This window comes from Gambusia affinis, linkage group LG03, assembly GCF_019740435.1.
Source record: "Gambusia affinis linkage group LG03, SWU_Gaff_1.0, whole genome shotgun sequence".
Classification (NCBI taxonomy): Eukaryota; Metazoa; Chordata; class Actinopteri; order Cyprinodontiformes; family Poeciliidae; genus Gambusia; species Gambusia affinis.
The window spans coordinates 10,346,944-10,371,222 of record NC_057870.1 but is presented as its reverse complement, the minus strand read 5'-3'; the positions used below and the strand labels follow the sequence as shown (position 1 = coordinate 10,371,222).

The following is a 24,279-nucleotide window of genomic DNA, read 5'->3' as shown; positions in this document are numbered from 1 at the left end:
AGTCTTGTACACACATAACCACAGATCCACACATACACACAGATATGTTGTTGCGTGTGTACACCCATTCACATTAGCATCGGCTTGTATTGACAAAGACAACCCTTGTAGAGTTTAATATAGTTTCTACACCTGTAAGCTGCACAGTATAGGAGTAAAGAAGAATAATGAAACAAGGTCCCCACTGTCCATCAGGTTAAGCAATCAGAACAGTCATGACATTATGAGATGGGTCAACCAGGTGCTGTGGACAGGCTGGTGAATGGTACACCTGCTGACAAAGACATTTTCTAACACTAACTCATTGGAGTATCTTTTTGTTAATAATTTGGACACAGTTTTCAAATATAAAGCTCTTACCTTCCCCGATCCATGCTGAGCTTCCGTCAGTGAGAGCTAATGTGAATCCAGCACCCAGGTCCACAGCCCAGTCAACTCTTAGGAAGTAGGGGATGCCTGGATTCAGAGTAATCTGCTGAACCGTGCCACTCATGTTTCATTTAACCTTAATGCCTGCAGAATATCAAAAACAGGTTTTCACAAATTCTACACAAAACTCCATATATTCATCTTCTGTCTTCTACTTATTAGAGATTAGAAAATTCAGGTACTCCACCCCAGCAACACTCTCCAGCTCCTTCTGGGGAATGTTCCCAAGCTACCACAAAATTCAAAGTGCCTCCAGGAGGTACCTGGTCTTCCTCGGGGCTTCAGTTCAGTGAATCTCCCCAAAGGGCATCAGATGCCAGAACTACTTAGACCAGTTCCTTCTGATGATGGAGAGAAGAGGCTATACTTGAAGTTCTCCCCAAATGGTTGAGTTCTTCATCCTCATTTCGCTAGTTGTGTCTGGAGTCTTGTTCCTTCAATGATGATTTATATCTGATTACCAGAGCTGAGAGTCAAACCATAGACTCAGCAATAAATTTAAAGTTTTGCCTTGGTTCCTTTTTTACTACAACAGACCAGAGTTGCACCCAGGTTATGGAATTCAAAGTCATCATCCATTCAGCAGCACTTCATCCTACCACTACCAGTGAAAAAGACACCAGCATACTTTATATTGTCCACCTAAGGCAGAGACTGACCACAATCTGAAGAGAGCAATCAACCTTTTTTTCCGGTTGAGAACTATGGCCTCAGACTTCAGTGGTTCAATGACCTTGATGAATTGCAGAACACAATAACAGACGAAACCTTTCCCAGACTAAGCAGACCAGGGGATCCCCAAAGAGCCTGGACTGTCGGGGGTGGGAGGGAGCATTGTGTCTGAGAGCCTGGTAGTCAAGCGTTTGCTCCAGGCTTCACCAGAAATATCAGAAATGCCTAACCAAACGGGAATAGAAATTTCAGTCTGGTAAAATGTAGGCGGGGAGGAAGAGGTGCCTGTGAATGTTAATTTCTGGTGGCATAAACTGAGTTTTGGTGGAAGCATGAAGCCATGTTTCTATTTAAAACTGCATTATTCTAAATGTATAAAATAACAGCCCGCTTTCATGTGGTCAGCTTACTTTGTTGGCTTTGTAAAGCTTTTTTTGAAAAAAAAAAAAAAAAAGAAAAACTAAGAACGTTGTAGGATTATCAATCTACCAGATGCATCAATGTACTTCATTGTTTTACTTCTTGGCTTTGGTGAGCAAGGCTCCTTGTACGTGTCTTTGGTGGGGGTGTTTCTGAGTCAGTAGGACCACATGAATCCTACTGTGAGGTTTTGGCAGGTTTTTCCTTTCTTTCTTTTTTTGTGGGAACGTGTGTTGCTTATTATCAGCAAGATAATCACATGCTGTTAAAAGGAAAATACAAGACTATTAAATCTCAAGTAGCTACTAGAGTGCATTCAGAGTATAATTTTATTATATATGCAAACACTTCTAACGTTTCACCGCCAGTCATCTAAGTGGACTCCCAAAATCATGTGGACATGTCAACTTAAGAGCATGAACAGCTATTGTAAGCTTCCTGAGCTAGAAATACTCAGTAAAAACAATAGCACAGATTTAAAGATCATAAAAGTCCTAATTATATTTTGGTTTTGAAAAATTTATTTATAATTTTGTTTGTTTTGTAATTTTGTAAAAAGCTTAGATTATTCATCCAAAGTTATGTCAAGACTATTACAAGGAAATTCAAACCTGTGGGACCCACTCACGTTAAAGAGCTTCCTGCTGTGAAACTGAATTGTTATTTGCCAGTGCCACAGTGATAAACAGTCTGAGCCACATAACCCTCTGGCTAATGTCTTTGCTGCCTGACTCATGGCTGCAGTTAAAGTGAGGGCTCCAGCTAGAAACAGCTGTTTTTCTACAGCTAAGACCTAAAGGGTTATAATGTAATCTGAGTCTGAGCCTAAAACGTCTATCTTGCTATCAACATCTACATGTTGTGCTCTGTTCAGACCTTTTGAGAAACTTTTTCTTGATTGTGAATAGTCAGTCCTAAACATATATTAATAAATTTCACAAGTAGTGAGTGGTGATTTAGACAACTTCCCTTCTTAAACACAGGGCAAAGAGTGTGGAGAAGGAAGGAAAAAGCCAACTAAATTAGCAGTTAAGAAAGCTGAATACTTTGGGGGAGAAAAGGCAATGATTGACCATGTTGAATTATGCAATGACATGATGAGCTTCTTACTGCTAAGTAGTTACTGCAAGCTATTGTTAGCCATGCTTCATATACACTATTTAATCAAAGATGGGTCCACAAAGTCAATAGAGATAAATTATATAGATTATAATGTAAAAACACCAAGTGTAACATTGTAAACATCTACCTATTTCCATACAGTTGTGCTGTGATATCACCAAAAAGGTGGCAGTAAGAATTTAACCCTTTTTTTGATTTGATTGAAATCCAAGGATATCAGAGGCAAAGTTAAAACATTAACTGAGTGACTTTGTTTCTCAAATCATTCCTAAGTCCATACATGCTGACTGCAGCGCAGAAAAACCAAGCAAGAGCTCCAGTTTCAACATCAATGTCATTCAAAGTGATGCAATCTGAAAAGATAACAACATAAAAGTACGTATACATCTCCTACATACACATACACACACGTGCGCACACCCACACACACACACACACACAGAGAAACACCAAAACTTGAGTACATGTAAAAGTGTAACATGGAACAGATTAAGGATGACCCTTTGTGCTTTAAGAAGGGGCGTAGCTGAACGAATGACGTTGCTAAAGGCATCAACTTTAACCTCATAAAGCAAGCCCAGCTTCTCATTAGTTACTGTAACATCTGTTGTGAGGGAGCAATGACCCTGTGCTAATGACAGAAGGACAGTTCCATTAAATAACCAGCACTGTCTGTCTGTCTGTCTGTCAGTCTCTCAGGGATGGATAGTCATGCAAAACCATCAAACCCAATTCTTCAGTCTTACTGTCGGGATCTCTTTAGATACCAGACCTATGGAATTTTTTTTTTAATATCTGTAATTTTATTACAGATGACCTACAGTCAACAGGTTTCATATGATACATATAAAAACATTTGATTTTAATATGCAACTAAATCAAGAAATCTGAAGCATAACTGTTTATTGACATATTTTGTTTTGGTTTTTTTTTAAACCAGACAAAAGAGGACTGCTCTCTCCATATCTGGGATCACTCTTTGCTTAAAGCGAAAGGGTTCAAGTATTTTGGTGTCTTGTTCATGAGAGACAGCAGATGTAGCAGCAGACAGGTAGACAAACTAGAGTTTTGTGTGCGTTAACAAGAGTGATACTTAATGAATGTTGATATTCCGACTGATGTTTTTGACCAAGGCTTTTTAAAAATTGGGGATTCGTCTGAAAACTGCAAACGGTGCATCGCTCGTAGCAGGTCATTTTGATCAACAACAAAACTAGTAACTTACCAAAGAAAACACAATTTACTTCACAATTAAATAAACTACCAGCTTTCTTCGGCATCAAGCTATCAAAAGTCAGCCATTTAGACTTGTTCTCTTCTCAAGCATTACTTTGATCTCAGAAATGTTTCCTGCTTTTGACAACCCGATAGAAGCAATCTCATTCTGGACTGTTTAGACACATGGTTCCAAGTTAGTTTCATACTACAAATTACCGTCAGGCCAAGGATGTTCGCTGTGTGTGATCAAACTTAGCATGCACTGCACATACTGATACTACGTTGGACCTTGATTTGACAACAGCGCAAGGACCTAAAGCAGTCAGCATACTGTAAATTATAAAACCGAATCGCATTATGAAGAATGTGGGCCTGTTTAGGCTTGAATCCCACCAGTGAAATATCTAAAACATTATTTATGTGTGGTTTATAGTGTGACAGATTTCCTTGCGCATGAAGTGCACTCTAGGAGTGTCTGGGAAGGAAATGTCAATTGGGATTTACAAAACATGGTCTAAATGCAATCAAGATGGCATGTGGTTTGTTCAAGGGAGGAGACTTCATTGCGAAAATGTGAAATGAAAAGTGAACCACAAAAACCTATCTTTACGTCATCATGAGACAATAGCATAGAAAACGTTTAAAGTACAAAATATTATGGTTAATTTAAGTTTTACTTGGATACTAAAGTGCAAAAAATTAATCTGAATCTGGTAGATATTGAACTGTATTGGAAATAACAGGATTAAATAAATAAGAATTGTAACTGTTAAGTATTCAAAATGTTTAACAAAAACATTCAACAAAATTTTATTTCAATCAACTCACAAATACAGTTTTAAAAATCTACTTTACTCTTTGCTAAGCAGGATTAAATAAGTAGTAGAGCACCTACCAAAATGGTTCACAAAATGTTAAATGGAAACATAGATCACCTAACAAACAATAAACTCAGGGCCCAGGAACTGGAGTACAAATGTATTCACATCCCTTTAACTATTTCCCAAATTGCCATATTAAACTACAAATATATTTTACTGTGTAATGTATTTCAGTATTAATGGGTAATTAATTTTCATTTTGATTGTGTAAAGGCGGACTTTTTTTTATTATATAAAGAACATTACAGATAACTCTCCATCCTCTTTATGACATTCTCATGCAACAATAGGATGTCCTCAATCTGAGCATTATTCAGAACCCCTCCTGCTACAGGAGATCCTTCCTGCAAATTTACAAGAGCTAAATTGTTGTAGATCTGATGTCTTTATTATAAACTTAGTTATAATGATATTTAATATTCCTGGAGGATTAAAAAAAAAATTGTTGAGCTGAAATGAATTGCATTGTATTTGTTGTTCTATAGGGACAAGGAAGATGCTCAAAGAGGATCGGACTATTGATTGGGAAAACTTAGAATGAAATCAAGAAAGAAAAAATGTCCAAAACTACAATACAGTTTGAATTAAAACAGATTTGAATGATAGAATGGCACAGCCAAAATCCAATTTATATTTTGTGAAAATATATATTTTTTAATTACAGCACAGATGCTTTACATCCAATTCTACAGAGTTTCACAATTCTGCAAAAGAGAATGGGCATATACAGTACAGACCAAAGGTTTGGACACACCTTCTAATTGAATCCAATTAGAAGGTGTAATTCTACCTCTAAATGTAATTCTACCTCTGATCGAAACATATACCAAATGCAGCTAAATGTGGCTCTGCAAAGCACTGTCTCAGAGGGGCAACTTACAAAAGCATGCCACACTTTTTAGATATTTTGGGGGGATGGAGGGAAACTTGTATCATTCTTCCTTATGCTTCTTAATTGGGTTTTACATTTGTTATTGGTTCATAACATAAAATCACAATGCATTACCACAAGCTCATGGAAATGGCTTGATGTAAATGTCACAGTATAGTACTGTACTTGAACAGGTACAGTATAGTGTCATGCTAAAGTTCAAATACTTTAGCATGGTACTATATTTCTGTCATATTCTTGTAAAGACAAAAATGGGGTAAAATAAATAAAAACTCATATAATGTAGTAACAACTTCTTGGTTCTACTGTTGCTGTATTAAAGGATTTATCAGTTGACCATAGGACTTTAGTAACATTTTATAGTGCGGGAAAAGCAATAACAGCGCGCATAGTTGACTGCTGCACACTATGCTTGCTTATATGTTTTCAAGATAATGTTTTCTTCGGACAGAAATACCTACTGTTTTGAAACTTACGGGTACAGGTTAATTGCTGCGACGTCCAAACGCTGAAGTTTGGGAAAAGACAAAAACTGGCTAATCATTGCACACTTACATTGACAGCTCGGCTTCTCCCTTCAAGTCGTTCAGCCACTTGCTCTCAGCCAGTCAGCAAACAGCGTAAGGTGTTACGCAGTTCGATACGTGTTTACGTAAGAGACGTCCTCACTAGTGATATTACGTAAATTCCAAAAGACAGGAAGTTTGATGTGGCTTTGCTTGCTATCAAAATGGTAAGTTTGTTTTCATTTTATTAGCCACATGTTATTTTATAGCGCAAATGTATATTTTAAAATTCAAGTCTGCTTTAGGTGTCCGTCAGTTGGAAGCTGCGTGGCATGTTGCTGGTAGGCATGCAGTTTATGCTAACCCAACAAACTGAGTTGCTAAAATCGGCTAAAAATTTAGCAAACTCCGCTCTGGTGTTATTGAAAATTGATACATTGCGAGCGTAGCCGTATTATCATATGAGATAGCTTATGTGTCATAGTTTAAAGACCCGAACGTTGCTGTAAACGATGCAAACCGTAATGTTTTTTAAGCTGTGCCACGTAGCTGGACCACTTATAGCAGTTCGTCTCTGACTGCATCTGTAGCGTGGCAGTTTATAATGAGCATGAATAAAACCGAACACACTTAATTAACTACAGATTAACTAAAGAGATTTGTCTTAACTGGGTAACCAGAGAGGCATGTTAATCTTTCTAACAGCCTTCTTTTACAAACTTCCATTAGATTTTTATATTAAAAGTTAGCTTATTTATAAGTAGGGTGGTAATGAGGCTGTAGCTATTATAAGCTATCATTTGGTAGACTAGTTAAGCATGTGTCGTGATAATGGTAGAATTGTTGTTTTTGCTCGTTTTTCTGTTCTTGTTTTAGTATATGGATACATAAAATCATTAACTAATAGACTATTTTCTTAATTTGTGAGAGAAGTCAGTATTTAGCACAGACGATGTCACAAACAGAAATATAAGGAATAATGATTTCCTCAGCGTCTTTCCTAAAACTCCAACCCATAGTAGCACATTAAAATGCTATTTTTTTCAGAAGTGATGAGGCCAGTAACAAAACCATGCGTTGGAGTACAAACCACATACCTCCTGTTAGTGACATATGTATTAAAGGTGATCAGATTTGTAAAACCTAATTTTTGTTGCAGGATTATGAGCTTGTGATATCAGCATACTTTCATAAATAATGAACAGAGAATATCTTGCATACAGTAACTGCAGCTGCCCTGAGCAATAACTAAATAACAACAAAGTGCACCATATCCATTTTTGAAAGCTTTAATAAACATGCGAGAAAAAGTCAGTCTTTTGATGTTGTGATCAATTCATAACCAGCTGAAAAGAAATTTGATTTATTTCTCTATACAGCTTAACTGAGCAGTTTGTGTCAAATATGTGTTTGATTTTTTTATTTTACAGTCAGCCATTTTCAACTTCCAATCACTGCTAACCGTGATTCTCCTGCTGATCTGTACCTGTGCCTACATCAGAGCGCTCGCTCCCAGCCTGTTGGACAAGAATAAAACCGGGTATGATCCAACAGATTTTAAAAAAATAATCATCTGACGTGTTTCAGATTCTCTGCTTGGAAAAGAAAAGAAAAAAAATATACAGTTTCTGTTTTTCAGCTGGATGGCAATAATATTAAGCTGCACAATCAACACACTGTCAGAAAGAGTTGCCATTGGCTTGGGTCCATCATGTTTGTCTTTATATTTTGTATATCATCAAGATCAGTTATTGCTCATCCAACCAAGCGCTTAATCACCAATAAAGTAAAACCAGTAAAGTGATTGGTTTTAAACTTCTAATTAATTCTTATTCACATAATAATTTTTGTAATGCACTGTGGCCATTGAAAGTTGTTTACATTTATTAAAAAGCCTCTCTGTCTCTGAGCTCTGGAAGCATAAGAACACATTTTAATAATCAGAAGCTCGTTATTGTTTCATGTGCAAACTCTGTGATTCACTTGTCTAATAAACCTGGTACACTCCATATGCGGCCAAAGCTGAAGTCATTCACTGACTCACACAGCACTGATGAAGGGAGAGGCATTTCTCTAGACAAACACAAAACAGGAAGGGTGGCAGATGGAAGGATTTGTAATTTCTGGTGTGAAAGGAATGAGGTATTTTGTGCTGTTCTTTGATTAATGGAGATGCTATAAATATTTAAATATGGCAATATTCTTTGTGTTTATAATTGTGTAATAGTAAAATATTTTTTAGAAGGTAAGTAAATGTGCTGTTCTGAGTATGCACTAGATATTTACTTATTAGTCAGTGAATATTGGAAGACACCAACATCCACCACACTATGCTAGAATGGCTATAATGTTTGGATTGGGACAGCCTTCCTGTTTTTGTTTTGTTTGTTTTGTTTTTCTTTTATGGAGTGCAGTCCTGTTAAAATGTGGAATCAGAATATCAGATGCATAACACATCTACAAACTTTATGAATTCCAGTAGTCTAATTTAAAAATGACCGTAGCTGATCTTAGGCAGGCGCTAAGCTGATTTATATTTAATTGCGAGGATGACAAAGATTATCACAACTTCTGCTCTCAATACTTATTAAAGAAAGATGAAGCCAAAATAAAAGTTAAGATGACTACATATTTCACATTTACACATCAATGGCACCATTACATTTGGTTTTATCATACTAAGTATTACAACTGCTGTTTTTTTGTTTGTTTGGTTTTTTAATCTTTTATTTTTAAAATACTAGATTTCATAAAATGTTAATGATTATTTTTAAAATGTTTTATTTTGTGTTGCAGACTCCTAGGAATTTTCTGGAAATGTGCCAGAATAGGTAAGCATGTTAAAGTCTGGTACACATGCCTTTCATTAAATTAGAATATTATCATAGTTAATTTATTTTGGTCATCAGGTTGCTTCGAATCTTGCTGTCTAATAAAATCAACATCTCTACAAAGCTTGTCAGTAAAGAAAAACAACAAGTCTTCTAGTCTTCAGACTCTGAAAGCTTGGTAGAGTCTTGCTCTCCTGACTGTCTGAATCAGGGATGAAGCATGACATAAAAGTTCTCTTGCTGTGGCTTTGGAAGCACTTTCCTTTCATATGCCTGTATACAGCACTCTATGAACAACAAGAATCATGTGGACTGTTGGCAGCAGTTTGAATTTAATACAGACATAAAATGTTTGTATTAAATCTTTCTTGTCTTTTTATTGGGTTTATGAAGTTGGAGGAAAAAAATCAAGATCTATTCCAGTCAACTTACTTAAATAAATCTAAATAACAAACCTTTCAAAGTTCTAATTTGTTGGGATGCATTGTTACAGTTCCACAATTTGTATTTCCTGAAATTAGTTTTAGGTGGATGGAAGAGTCCCTGGGTGGCCTGCTGCTGTGTCATCATGGCGTTCAGTATATTGTTTCTACAATAGCGCAGTGGCTGGAACAATTACAAATGGAACAATGAAGATATGGACAAGAAATGAGACTGTCTAATCCTCTCTACAGAGCTCCAGATTTGGGTCTGTGTTCATCTGAAATGTTTACGACTCTGATACAGGTGCATTCACGAGGGGTGGGAATCAGGAGTGGCTTTGCTTCTATTAACAATTGTTTGTGGGATAAATTGATACATAGTTCGCCAAAGAAAATTGGGGGATTTGTGTTTGTTTATAATTGCAACAAGCTTAAATTTTACACAAAAACGAAATCCACATAAATTTCTATACTTTCAAAAGCTTTTCATGGTTTGTCTGGATTCTTATATCTAAAGAAGTCGAACACATTCAACACCAGTTTGCTTCTGTAGACATGTCAAGTTTCTTCTTGACCCTTTTTTTTTTAATCACTCAGACTGCAGCTATTTATTTTATAAAAACATTTTTTTTTTATTTTGATTAGGCTCAATGTTGTTTCTTTATAAAATTAATATTACAGAATATTCCATCTTGCATAGATCTTTACAGGTGTTGAGTTCTTGTTTAAATATAGTCCTCCAGACTGTAGACCATGGAATAACATTCCCTGTAATCATGGAGTCAACATTCATGTTCCCAAGGTTTACTGTAAGAGGCAGATAACTATATACATTCCATGGCGTCAGCAGACGTATGTTAGGTTTTCATTTAAATCAGAAAAACCTTGAAGTTTCTACAATTATGTGGAAAAATGCAAGTTACTGTGGGGTTCACGCAGGATGTTTTGGAAATTGCGATCACATGTTGCTGCTGATTTGAATAATCCTTTAACTGTATGAGAGGATAAGAGCAGAATTCCCAGACAATCTGACCACTGGATTTTAAATGCTGCTTTCAGCAAGCGATTGCTTTAACAAAGTGGTGAAAAGTGATGTTATCAGAACTTGCTGCCTGAATTATTTTCAACCACAAAGTTTAACTATTCTGGCAAATGGTGGTGTTCATGTCACACTTCAGTGTCTAATCCGATGGATCTCAAACTGGATTAAAAACTGATTGTAAAGCTACAAAGCAACAGTATATGTTGATTAAGCAAAGTGACCAATATTTAGTCAGAAACTACTGAAGTGAGGAGTATATAGAAACCTAGTAAAGATTTTACACAGAAAATAGAAAACCTTTGTATTTGCTCACTGATATCCTTTATGACCTGGAAATGTACTTAGCATTTCCAGTAAAAAAAAAATTGTATTAAACACTGAAGCAAGTGTTTCTTTGTTTGATAGACTTGCTACAGTACTATATGTATACACTGTATAGTACTGTGGTCACGTGTTTTAATGAGGTACAAATAGTTTTTCAGCTATTTTTAACTGTCTCTACATTTACTGTCATTACAATATGGAAGGTGGCCATATTGGATTTTGAGGTTGGGTGGGTGAAAATGTGCCTTCTGAATTCTTTGGCCCTTAATTTCTGCCTTTGTAAAAAAGTAACTTTACATTCTTCAAGCAATACAAGTAGGTAGATGGGGTTTTTTTGTTTGCTTGTTTTTGCTTTGAAACAAGCAGAAAAAATAGTTATGCTACTGTTTTGTTTTTTTTAAATGTCCTTCAAAAATAATCTTATTCAGAAAGAAATCAAGAACCATTAGTCCAAACCAGTTGTTCTCAAATCTGTTGTTCTTTAAAATTTTCTTCTGGTAACCAAACGATTTGTTGGAATATGTGGCATAATTATGCACCTTTATTCTCAAACTGAAATTTGCAAGTGTCAGATTAGTGAAACTAACGGGACAGTCCCCACCAGAGTCAGAAATCCAAATAGGAAGATCAGAAGCTTCTCACTAAACCAATCTTTTCATCCTTCATGGCTGCCATACAGCTACTAGAAAAACAATTTTTGGTTTTTTTTACTCTTGTTGATTTGATTCTCATCAGGTGTTTCTTACCATACTTTAGTTAACACTATCCCATGGTGATTGAAAGGTCAAAATACATAGAAATACATTATTGGGTTGTTTTGCTAACAGTAGGGTGGTGACAGACCACACAACCATTGGGAAACCCCACTGGTTTTCAGACTTAGAACTGCTGTATGTTTTACCTGGCTTTGAAGTTTATGTCCAGATCTAAGTTTCTTCCTCAGAGTTGCAACCAGAACTTGTTCTTATTTCTCAAAATTCTTTCCACTGTATTTCCCCTTTCAGGAAGTTTCTGATGACCAAAGTTCAGTTTGATTATACAACTTTGTTCTGGGCTGTTGGTGGTTTTTAGCTCTACTTCTCAGTTAATCTATTTAGCTTTACCTTGTAAATAATTGATAGAAGAATCTTTCTGCTAACTACGGAGCAAATTTTCGAAGAAGTTTAACTTCTGAACGATGGTCAGTCCCACGCACATTGTCAGTGTGTGGGATTTATCAAAGGTCAACACTTGTAGACAAACTCCCTCTTGATTACTTGGTCCCTGATGAGCATCCAAATCTCAATAGGCCCTTATGCAGTCCCTTGAGGATTCATTGTGTGTGGCTGTTCCGGCACTTCTTTTTTTTCCCTTAAAGATAAAGCACCAAGTGAAGCTCTACTTGTGATTGTCAGGCTGTGACACAGATACAGGAGACGTAAAGGAGCGGGAAGCTCTCGGTCAACTTCTATCTTGGGTGCCCAAGATACTGGTAAGTTGCAAGGACATGTTGTGTCAATAAACCAAAGTAACTAAGGGTTGACAAGAAAACCCTGTGGGCGAGCTGGCGCTTGTCTCTGTTGATTGCAGCAACAGTTGTCAGTCATTCGATGATAAAGAATGAGAATGAGCTAAATAAAATGGTTAGAGATTGCAGTCTACTTGATGTAGATGGGTTCTTCTGGGCAAACTGAAACGTAACAAGAGTTGATTTTGTATTCCACCCAAAATGTTTACCTCCCCATGAGCTTCTAAAACAATTTAAAACCCATATCAAATTGCCAAAACCGCAAGAAAGCATGCCCAAATATATTTGGTCACAGAATAATAGTTCTGTACTTTATTCAGCATTATCTTCATCAGAAAAGGTCATTCTTTAGTGGCTTTTGTAGTAACTTTGTAGGTTGGCCACTCCTGTGAAGGTTCACCCTTCTTTCATATTTTCTCCATTTGTGAATAATGCCTCTCACTGTGGTTCACTGAACTTTTCGGAAGACTTACAAATGTCATTGTAACCCTTCCCAGACTAATGACTCATGACTGTTTCTAATCTCTTCTTTTATTTCTTTAGATTGCAGTGAGGTTCTTTTAAAGTGATTTCTTGAATAAACAGATCCACCAGGAACAGCATCTCAGTGTGGTTTGTGAACTTGTAGTATTGTAATCTAAAAGAGAGACTAATTCAAAATTCAAGGAAATAGCTAAGTTTCCACCCAGATAGAGGGTGATTTGGGTAGCTTTGTTGTCCTTGTTATTGAAACTTGTTTTAAGATTTCCATCAATCAATCCATTTTCTATACACCCTTTATCCCTAATGGGGTTGGGAGGGTTGCTCGTGCCTATCCCCAGCTAATGTTCCGGGCGAGAGGCGGGGTTCACCCTGGACAGGTCGCCAGTCTGTCGCATGTTTTAAGATTTCAAACATGTAATTATGATCAAACTGAATAACATAAATAGCCCAAAAAACATTGCTGTTGAGACAAAAAATTGTGATGCATTTATAAATCTTGCTATCAAGTGTAACAGATTTTAACATGTTACATTATTAAAAATGTCTAGCAGACTGTAAACATATACACCTCTGTACAAATGATGTTAAAATTAGCTTTGATTTTCTTTCTAATACAGACTAAATCAAGAGCTCTTATATATTTAATGTTGGTTAGAAACGTTCTCTCAGCAGAAACTTATGGTCCAATTAGGGCTCTACTAAATGAAGGCAGTGCACCATAACTCAAAACATTCCCTTTCTCTGCACACATCATCACTCATTTAGGTACTTTAAAGCATCCAGAGCACATTAGTTTCATTTCCTTGTCTTTTTGATCAAATTTGAAAGTTTCTTCTGGTCGTTTTAGGGACTTCAAAGGCCACCAAGCCTAATAAAGACTATATCTCCTGCTGAGCAACCCAAGGTTGTTCAAGGAGACCGTGGCGCTCAACATTGGTAGTGGTGTATGTTTAAACAACTGTTTTAGGAGAAATAAATGCACATACTGCATAAGAGTCCTAGATAAAATTAAAGAATGAAAATGATATTTATTTAATAGTACAGATATATTAGGGACAGGATACAAAATGTTTTATTATTAGTGTTAAGCCACTTCTGTACCACAGAGAACATAAGAAACATCTTGCTGAGGCCATGGATTTAAAAGATTGAATTGCTGCTCAGTAGTCTGAAGTTCATATTTTAAGTTAAAGTAAAATGATCTTTTAATGTGAACTCTGGTTCTGGATTGTAACTGCATACTTTCAAGAAAAATCTACATCACAAAACATATTCTATTAGATTTATTTTCAATGTATGCCCTATTTATTTGCTGTCACTCAGTAATGAAGATGTTGATTTTTAGACCTCTAAAATACCCTCTGGAGTGTTACCTTTACTTTGATTTCAGAATCGTTCAAATACACCTTCTGGTTCTTGAGATATATGGAATTCATTTTGGGGGTGTGAATTTTGAGAAATCTCCAAAAAGGATGCATAGGGAACAAGGAGTTAAAAGATATTTTTTACATATATGTTTGGCCAATAAAGCTAGAATTCATAAAATTATTTGAAAACATTAGAGTACTGCTCTTCTGTATTTTCTCATTTTAAAATCTATGGTGTGACTTTGCCTTTGTATAGGTTTGTATAGTACCACAACCTACTCCATAACCCCTCAAAGCAAAAACTTAAATGTAGATATTTAGAATTAACAAACAATTATGATGTCCTGTTTGGTTGTCAAATGCTGCCTTGCAGCAAGTGCTGAATAATTAACAGTATTTTTGTGTGGCGTCTGCAGCCTCTCACTCTCTATGTCAATTTCCTCTGGGTACTCCAGCTGCTTGCAAGTTTATTTATGTGGTTCTAATTCTTAAGTTTCTGAAGCTGATTCAGTTCAAAATCAGTTTATGAATCCACTTTAATCCAATAACATACAGTATAACCCACAGGTCTCAAACTCCAGTCCTCAAGGGCTGCTGTCCTGCAGTTTTTAGATGTGCCACAGGTACAAAACACTGAAATGAAATGACTTAATTACCTCCTCCTTAGTAGATCAATTCTCCAGAGTCTTGCTAATGACCTAATTATTCTATTCAGGTGTGGTGCAGCTGAGACACATCTAAAAGTTGCAGGACACCGACCCTTGAGGACCGTTTAGTTTTAAAACATGAAATGACAGGGCAAAGAAAGACATTTAATATGAATGGAAAGATAGTCATTTGTTCAATAAACACATTTTCAGTAAACATCTTCCAATGCATTTTAACTGTCATTCAAAATCAAAACTCACTTTGTCGGCCTGTAAGGTTTCTTACATGTGCATTTCCTTCTGTCCCTTGCTACTTGAACTGTTTTAAGGGATTTTAAAACGTGGACAGATCCGTGATATGTTTGCTACAGGACTGCTCTACTCCTTTCTTTCATCAATAGATCCCTAAAAAAAATCACAAGGCAATTTATGGCACAAATTTTAGGGTGGAGAAACATGCCAACTTTGACTTGGAAATTCTGTCAGATACACGCCTATGTTGGAGTCATCGTACTTATGGGTGCAACCACCAGTTATTTCTTTTTCAGTAACTATATCTAATGGGGCAAGGCTGTAGTGACTCTGAACATAAACAATGTTTCTAACACTGGCAAAAACATTTTTAAAATACAACTGTTTCTAATTAGTCCCAGTATTTTCTGGTGCAAGAGCTAGATTTACAGTAAATCTCCATTCGCAGAGTGACGCAAACAGTGATGCTGCAGAAGACCACAAGCAAAATTCTCACACTTGTCTTGCTGCAAGTTTTGATGTTGTGTAATAAAAGTCTTGCAAAACTTTTCATACCAGTTGAACTTTTTTGACATTCTTCAAAGTTACAACCACAAACTTTCATTAATTTTATTGGAATTTTATGCGATATGCAAACTGTTCATCCCCTGCTTCTTAAAGATTGGGAACACCACGTCTGTTACTCTGCAAGTATTACTACTTTAAAGAGTCGGTGATGTTTGACCCACAGTGTCTTGAACCTTGACTTGAGAAAATCTCATTTAATCTCAGCAGTTTAGGGTTTCAGCAGTCCTAAACTGATGAAACCCAGCAGTTCAGGATCTTTTTAACTACCACTGCGACTTCTACTATTTTGCTTTTTTGTCTTAAGCATGTCAGATGTCCCCACTGGGGTCCAACAATGGTTCCTCTGGTTTCTACTAGAAGTCCTAGACATTGCCAATTCAGATTTCTTGTCCCAAAACTTCCCTCAGACAATTAAAGACACCCGGTCAGTTGTGTGAGTTAAATGTTTCCCAAACTGGATCCTTTGCTAGGTGTTCCAACTTCACTCTTCCCACTCATTTGAGTCTCTAAGGTCTGTCCAACAGGCCACACCCAGCTGGCTTGTTACCAACAGTTACAAACTATGTTGTGCTTGGACGCTGTGTAGAATGCTGCATCATGGAAACCCCATGCATCACAGAGACACCCATAATAAATCACTGCCCAGATCCAGATTGAAGAGGCAGTTTCCCCAAAATCGCCGCCTTGCAGGTAGCACTACCCTTTCTCTCACAAGTTTTGTTAGAGCAGCATTTGCTTGTAATAAATCTTGACATTTTATTTGTATAAACCTTACATTTTATGAATTGTATCATCTTGTTCATGTGATTTCAAAAAGTATATGAAAAGAGATATCTAAATGAAAAAAAAAAGAAAATAGCTTTGACTCAAATATTAAATGTCACCTCTATCAAATCTCCAAATTACCATTTGGAGCAGACTTTTTTGTGCTCCAGCATGTGACTGCTATATGAAGTTATAACAACAAAGTAATTTAGATTACTGAGCAAGGAGGAAAGACCATAAAAGATGACTGATCACCACAAGCTGTTGTGGTCTTATAGGGTTCCTTTTGCAATATCCCATAAACAAATCATCCACACATTCTCTGTGTCTTATGTCCAACAGGCAGTTCGTCTGATGACGAAGACTTTTCTCTCTGTGTTGTAACCTGTTGAGCACTTTAGGTGTTTAGCTGTTTAAAACTTCAGTGAAGAGAAACTATGCTCTTTTTCCCCCAGATAAGACAAGTTTTTTAGATGTGGGAACGTATTGGAACAGAGTTACAAAGACTCTTCTGTCCCCTCCTTGTTTTTCAGACATGACTAAGGCACAGACAGGGAGATGATGTATTGGTCTCTGTACCACAACAGAAACAGGGAGGGTGAAAATTTTTCTTTACTCCAGTCACATACTTTGCAATAAGAAAATGTTACAATTTTAGGAATTTGTAAAATTGTTTTTGCACAAAATAGACATTTGTTTTAATGAACAATATATGCTAAACTATTGCTGCCTTCCTTGAGCATCAAATGGAAAGTATTGTCTCAGAGGATGAATTCCCATTGTAGGCCAAATTTTAGCACTTTGTAAACTTCATACACACACACATGAATCCTCAATGCAACCACAATTCAGAATACAACCCTACTGCGAGGAGGTTGTATTCACAAGACCACAGAATCTATTGATTAACTCTCTGGAGGATGAAAAAAGACCAACACACAAAATGAGGGGAATTACAAGCTTCTTTGGGCAATAGCTTTTTTATGTTTGAATGTGTGCAAAGTCTAAAATCTGGAAGGTTTATATACTCTCCCATCATAGATCACTTGCATCTTCTGAGGCTGACCCTATTGTGAAACCCTTTGAGTGAGAACATAAAAACAAGGCTGTTACAAAATCATCCATACCCTTTGGACGCATTTGCATTTTTGTCATATTAAAACCTTATGTATAAAGGTTTTTATCAGGACCAGTCCAGTGCAGAGCATTATTGTAAATTGGAAGGAAAGGGTTATATGGTTATTAAATTTATTTTCCAAATAGAAATGTAAAATGTGTGGAGTATTTTTTGTGTTCAGCCTCACTAGAGTCAGTAATTTGTGGCAGCACCTTTCACTCCAGTTGTAGTTCAGAGCCTTTTAGGGTTTGTCTCTTTGCCAAACTACACACCGGTGAAGATAATTTTATGCAAAAAATATTAGACTCAGTTATATTTGACAGACAGCCAGATATATTCAATTAGATGTAGGTCTGCACTTTGACTGGACCATGCATAGCATGGGCATATGCTTGGACTTATTTTTCATGTTTTCTTGGCAAAACATGAAAAAGTTATTTTTACAAGCCACTTTTTCTCCAATGTAAATATAGAATAAGTGAGGCTTTTTGAGCAATAACAGCATATTTTTGGACATGTTTCTTGTTAAATGCACATGATGACAGTTGGACTTTTATTTGCCCAATTATATAAACTATATGCACAACTCATGAGCCATATAAATGGGAATTTTCAGTCATTTTTCCAGTGGTGTCATAATTAAGCCTGCTTTCCACTGAAAAAGAGCTTGCTCAAGCTCACAAGACACTAATTGCACCAGCGCAAATGCAAATTAATTTGTTATAAGGATGAATAAACTTTAACAGTTCAAGGAAAATATTTCCTTCGTTGACATGAAAGAAGGGGCAGGAATACTTGATCAGTATTGTCCTCTATTGTTTATCTTACGGACTGTTTCATAAGAGGGATTACGCACACAAACACCAAAACCAGGATGAATTTTCATACAAATTGCTGGAAAAAGTGAATGCAAGACCATTTCGATTTTTGCCTTTCAAACTCACCGCAAAGAAAAATGTTGGCCGTTGTAGAATAGGCCATCTTAGTTAGTCTTTTTAGTTTCTGATTATTCAAATATGCAACTCTGTGAAACTTTAGAAACGTGTATGTTATTAAGAGTAATTAAATGGCTTCTGTGCAGGATGTGTACAATTATGCATTATACACATAGCTTTTCTGTCAATATTTTCCCATCCAGCCTGCTTGGATCCAATTAAAAACAACATAAAACCAATTCCTGTAATATGGGAGGCTCCGATGCAAACCGATGATTTACTGCTAATCATCAAACACAGCAGAGTGTTCAAGGGTTAGTGCGTCAGCTGTGACCCATATAAAGCAGCAACTCTTCCCATGAATGCATATAAAGGTTGGGGTAAATCACTGACATGTGGCAGAGGATTGAAAACACATTATTTAAAACAATTGTTTTGTTTGGTTATTACTGTGTGAAAGTTTGTTTTGTTATTCTCACTAAGCAGCAGACAAAACACTTTTGCACAATCCCCAGTCGTTCCATATTTTGTGGTCTCAGATCCATCCCTGTGGGAATCTGACTCTGCTTGTTATGTCACTTGTCAACAATATTACTAGGCTGTTCCAGAGGACGCTGGCAAAATGGGATTCCCCCTAGCAACATCACTGGTTTTGAAACTTGGCAACTTAGGAAAATTGCTTGCGAGTTTAGAGGGGACAACACAAATCATTAACACATAGCAGAAAATAAATGATTCTCTTGTGCTGACATTAACTTTCTGTTATCTGCTAAACATAAATTTTGCTACATTTGGCTAAAATTTCAAACCAACAGAAAACAATGCATTTGAAATCCAAATCAGATTACACTGATTGTAATAGACTTTATAGCTATTTGATCTTTAACTGCTGGTCATACGAGTAATTACATACACCGATCGTGGGCATGAGTTTTGGAAAATAAGAACATTTTAAGATATATTTGAAGTTCACTTTATTAAAGTCAAAATAACCTTATGACAAATTTCAGTTTTCTTTTTTTTCAAAAGCTATAATTTATCTTGAAATTTCATTTTCTCACGCAGTTTTAAAATACATACTGGCTCAAATATACGAAGTATTGGGTCATTGATCCAAATTTCAAGGTTTAAAAAATTAAATGAAGTTTGTTGCATAATTTATACACTCTAATAAAATAATAATTAAAGGAGTTCAAAGTGTTTTCAAATCCCAACATTATCAAAATAGTCAAATTCATTAGGTACAGAAAAACATCTAACAAATTGAGAGTATCAAGCAATTAGAGTATTGAACACAATGATTGAGGACGCTTATATAATTCATGTTAGCTAAACCTTACATTGTCCAGGAAGAAAAATATTTGGTAAAGCATTTAAAGTGAGCAGGAATGCAATGTTCAAGTAAAACAGATTATTGTGAAAAAGGGGAAATAATTATAAAAATTTGACTACGGAGTGTAAGTAGAAGCACAACTAATGAACGTCTTGTAAAAAAAAAAGGCTCAAAGTCACAATAACCAGAACCGTTGAGCCGGACAAGATAGTCAGACAATCAGACCCCAGTCAGACAACAGTGAGAGAGAGATTTTAATTTTACTCACAACTTAAGAAGAAGGCAACTGTATACACTGGAAAAGCACAACCTGTAGCTGAACGTAATAAGAATTATTATTTCAACCTTTCTTTAGTTTGTGTTCTTACTCCATCTGGTGGACGGAATGAAATACTTGCATCATCAGCACTTTTCTCATAAAATCTTGAGTATTTCCTTTGCTGGCTCAGGGACATCGTTCTCTGTCTGTCTCCCCCCCAATTCACTCATAACTGTTTAAAATAGATGAAGACAATGATCTATGGATGAGCTTCAACAAGTTTTAGTAGAGATCTTCGCAGCATTTTGTCGCTGAGATCTCTACTAAATTCATTGACATTTTGTGTGTTGGGAGATAAAACGTTAGGAGCTCACTCACTGGTGGTGTGTGTGTGTGTGCGTGTGTGTGTGTGTTTTGTACTTGGAAGTTTTACGTTTCTAATTTCTTGTGTCAGTGATAAACCATGTCAAAGTATATTAATGGAAACATATAATCAGTTCCATAACCAGTTGCTTGTTACTGACTCATCTTTCTCACAATTTGAAGAAGCAAGAAAATTTGACGACAAATCAAATAATAAATAATTACATTTAAACAAAAGACTTTGAGAAAATGACAGGGGACTAACAATTATTGCCGTCAATAATTAATCTTGCTATTCATTCATCTTGGTCTGGTTCCGTGGGATTTAATTCAGTCAAAAGAAACTCAAAACAGATGCTCATGAAGTAAAAGCTAAAAGGGGAAACATTATAATGGATGTCGACTGATGTTGATCATGTTTGATATGTGGAGGAAAAACAAAACATCAATCTTCTGTTGGGAACCTCCCTGCCTTTTCAGTCCAGTCATATTCTTTTTATTCCATATTTCTGGAAAATGCCAGAAATAATGGCAATTAGAAGTTTAGACATTCTGCAAATGTTGGTCCATATTTTCTACAGTTATTGGTGACCATATTTCCTGTGTGACTATATAATTATAATACAACGAATCCAATTGATATAATATAATTTCTACAAACCATGCCTTTAACTGTCACTTAGGAGAAAGAAGAAAATGATACTGTCAGCTGTTATCCCATGCACTATTGATGCTCTTTTTTGTTAAATTAAACTTCTAATTGCCATTATTTTTTTCTTTAAAAAATTCAATTATCCAATCCAGTAAATGAAACCAAACACGGTCGTTTGCAGAATAAGTTATTTATTTATTTATTTGGCTTTGGATAGGATGGATTTGGTATATTGGTCACAAACAACTCACTCAACTCACACATGAATTTTGTTCCAAGTGTGGCACAGGTTAAAGAGAAGATATACTAGCACTCCAAAATTCTAGAATTTGTCGTCAAGATGTACTTTTGTAATCTTTACAAACCCCACTGCATATAAACATATTTATGGACTGTACTCCAAAATTTGGACTCATTCAACACATTTATTTTAATTTCCACTTTGCCGGATGTTCTCCAAAATGGAACACGTATGTTTGTATTAAATGTGATCTTAAGTTTTCCTGTCATTAGTTAGGTACTCTAACGAATCAGCTTTTTCATTGAAAACATAAACAACAACGACCAAACTCTGTCATAAAAAGCCCTGTTCTCTTCTGACCACAAGAGGGCAGCATATCACTTTCATCTATAAGGAAAGGGGAAGATCTGGCTAGTGTTCTTCAAGGTCAGCTTTGTACTTCACATTACAAAAGTTTGGGATGGTTCTGGAGTTCTCAAAACGCTCAACAAAGTGTCATGAATAAATCTTCTCATCACAAAGTCACAGTTGAGTGGAAGATCAGAATGATGGAAATGTTTGTGATCAGCATGATACACAACTTCATATCAGGTTGATGCGATGGTAAACCTTAGATAACTGTGTACAGGTAAGTTTGCTAATTTATATTAAAGATAATTTCGTATAGAGCTGATTAACCACTTACAAAAAAAAAAAAAAAAGAAAATTACAACAACATTCTGTTAATGATTTGCTTTCTTAATTCCAGTTACATCAGCTGGAACTAAGGTTGCTCTTGGCAATACAAAGGAGACATCATTATTAATAAGGCCCTCACTGACACTGACACACACACGCGCACACACACACAGAAGGGAGAGGAGACACCATGTCAGGGAATGGCAGAAACAAGCGTTGGTCTGTCTTCAGCTGGGGCTGCAGTGGTTGCACCATTTGCTCACATGCTGGCAGATGTGCACGCATGCACACCCACACACACACAGAGGCAGAGAGAGAGAAAGAGAGTGAGAAAGAAAGAGAAAGAGAGCGAGACCATCTCTGGACTCATCCACAAGAAAGAGATTTGAGCTGTGGAAGAGCTGAGTTTGCCGCACAGGCTCACACACACACACACACATACACCCTGAACGTCTCAGCCCCCATTGGTTGACGTCTCTCCACCCCACCGCCAGAGTCTCTGAGGGGTCTGCTGCAGCACTCTGCTCCAGGGTCCTGGAAACGCTGGAGTGAGCCTCTTTTCCCCCCTCTTACTTCTATTTTTGGGCTGCATATAACGAAGGTCCTCGGTCTGCCTCATTTTCCACAGTTTTTCAGCGTACTGGTTCCCAGCGTGCACCGCCTGCCGCAGCCTCACAGCTCTTTGAGCAGACAGGAACAGCAGCGAGGCCTGCAGCTCACAGAGGCTATATGATACCGCTGAGACAACGAGAATCTGAGCAATAAGCCAGTGAGGAAGGACGCATAAATCGTGCCTCGGCTGAAGGGCCCAGGGGCAGCAGCCTAGTGCTCAGCCAGCCATGTAGGCTGTGGCCGCAGCTAAAAGAATTTGGGAAGGGCCCTTCCTGCAGCCCATCCCCCCCATTCAATGAAACATGGTTTAACTGAGGTCCTTCAAAGCAGAGGAGGTTTCAGAACATCTTCAAATCTGAATCACAATGTTACGTTTATGAAATCTTTTCAGAGCTTATCCAAGACTCTTTAAGGACACAATTTGATTTGGGGGTCCTCCAGTTACCTTGAACCATAACTAAATCTCCTTTATATAATCCATATTTAAACATTATGCTTCACACATTTAATGTGTGCATGATATACATTATTTAAATATATCACTGGTTTTTTAAAGTGTGACTAATCTCCATCTGAAAGCTAAACCCCACCTCTGGAAAACTTTGAAAAATTCCAACAAAATGGGCGGAGCTAAAGCGTTATGAGGAGGGAGTGACTGGGACTGTGATCAGTACGAAATAAGTAATGTTGTCAACCTATCCACTTTGTGACTCTTGTTGGGGAATGTTATGGTGACAACGCTCTGCAGCTTGGCAGCAGGCAGCCTGTCTGTCCTGAGCGAACAGCAAGAACAGCCAATAGCCTCCGCTAGCTTCTCCTGCTTCCTCATCACAGCAGCCAGTCTCATACAGTTATCAGTTCAAAATCATACTTTCAAAAATACTCAGAGCAAAGGAGACACGTTCACGTTTGTAAAGCTAAGGTTATCGACATACCTGTCAAATTTTAGATTCAGAGCGTGGAGCGAGTTGCTTTTTGGTCCACGGTGACCAGACGTCCTCTTTTTCCCGGACATGTCCTACTTTTCAGACCTAAAAAAATGTCCGGGGGGAATTTCAAAATCGTCCGGGATTTTGGTCAACTGCCTCAAAACACATTACATAGCTGACAGTGCATTGTGATTACATTGCCACTCCGTTCCACAACTCCATTCCAGGTTTCTTTGTATGGCAAATTAGTCACGCCCTTCTCCCCAAATCCAATCACGTTGCATTATGTGTGCGAGTGTGAGTGGGAAAAGTAAAGATAGCTGAGTTGACTTGTACACCAGCCGCTAGACTAGTTAAACCTTAAGTGTGACAGGCGATAGCACGTGTCCGCCGATTCTTCGGCAAAAATGAAGAGACTCGTTATGTCCAATTACCGTCCAAGCCCCAGCTGATAAGGACCGCTATCCATGGCTCAACCCACCTCCACTCGCTCGGCTATCAGGCCGCATCCTTCATCGCCTCCACCATCTTGAATTTTCTTATGCGAAATTCAAGAGTGGGTCCCGAGGGATGACGTTCCTCTCAGCATACTGAATGGTCATACGGAATAGCAAAGTTTGCGACGATCGATGTCCTTAGCCGGGGCCCGAGCGCCAAAGATTTAAATCATGCTGTTATTAAACTTTTCTAATGGTTTCCCTTTTCTCCGTCTGAGTCTCTCCAGATACAAATTCCGCTGCAACTAAATGTGGTTAGTCCAAATAAAATGATACATATACCAAAGTCATTTGGATTAGAATCAAAATGAATCCA

At 37.1% G+C, this 24,279-nt stretch overlaps 2 protein-coding genes across 7 annotated transcripts in view; one reads left to right on the top strand and one right to left on the bottom strand.

Annotated features, from left to right (window-relative positions):
* The window catches only part of LOC122827918 (DNA repair protein XRCC4-like), a 43,477-nt gene extending 19,419 nt beyond the window's left edge, over positions 1–24,058 (bottom strand). The window contains exons 1-2 of one of the 6 annotated variants that reach the window (XM_044111021.1): positions 23,948–24,058; positions 361–513 (exon numbers count right to left, since the gene is read on the bottom strand). In XM_044111021.1, the coding sequence (XP_043966956.1) occupies positions 361–493 (133 nt within the window). In that variant the 5' untranslated portion in view covers positions 494–513; positions 23,948–24,058. Of the gene's footprint in view, positions 1–360; positions 514–692; positions 801–6,095; positions 6,271–23,472; positions 23,537–23,947 lie in introns of those variants that run through there. The other 5 variants (XM_044111019.1, XM_044111018.1, XM_044111020.1 and 2 more) reach the window with 5 other exon arrangements.
* Positions 6,264–9,596, top strand: tmem167a (transmembrane protein 167A). The gene is made up of 4 exons (XM_044111025.1): positions 6,264–6,367; positions 7,571–7,680; positions 8,937–8,977; positions 9,505–9,596. Exons 1-4 carry the CDS (start codon positions 6,365–6,367, stop codon positions 9,567–9,569), a joined length of 219 nt encoding a protein of 72 aa, XP_043966960.1. The 5' UTR covers positions 6,264–6,364; the 3' UTR covers positions 9,570–9,596.
* Positions 24,059–24,279: the final 221 nt, after the last annotated feature.

Bases quoted from the DNA above. Each gene is read 5' to 3' on its own strand.
- tmem167a (XM_044111025.1), top strand. The intron at 7,681-8,936 runs GTATGATCCAAC...TTTGTGTTGCAG, and splicing joins TTGGACAAGAATAAAACCGG to ACTCCTAGGAATTTTCTGGA. The intron at 8,978-9,504 runs ATGTTAAAGTCT...TTTTAGGTGGAT, and splicing joins ATGTGCCAGAATAGGTAAGC to GGAAGAGTCCCTGGGTGGCC.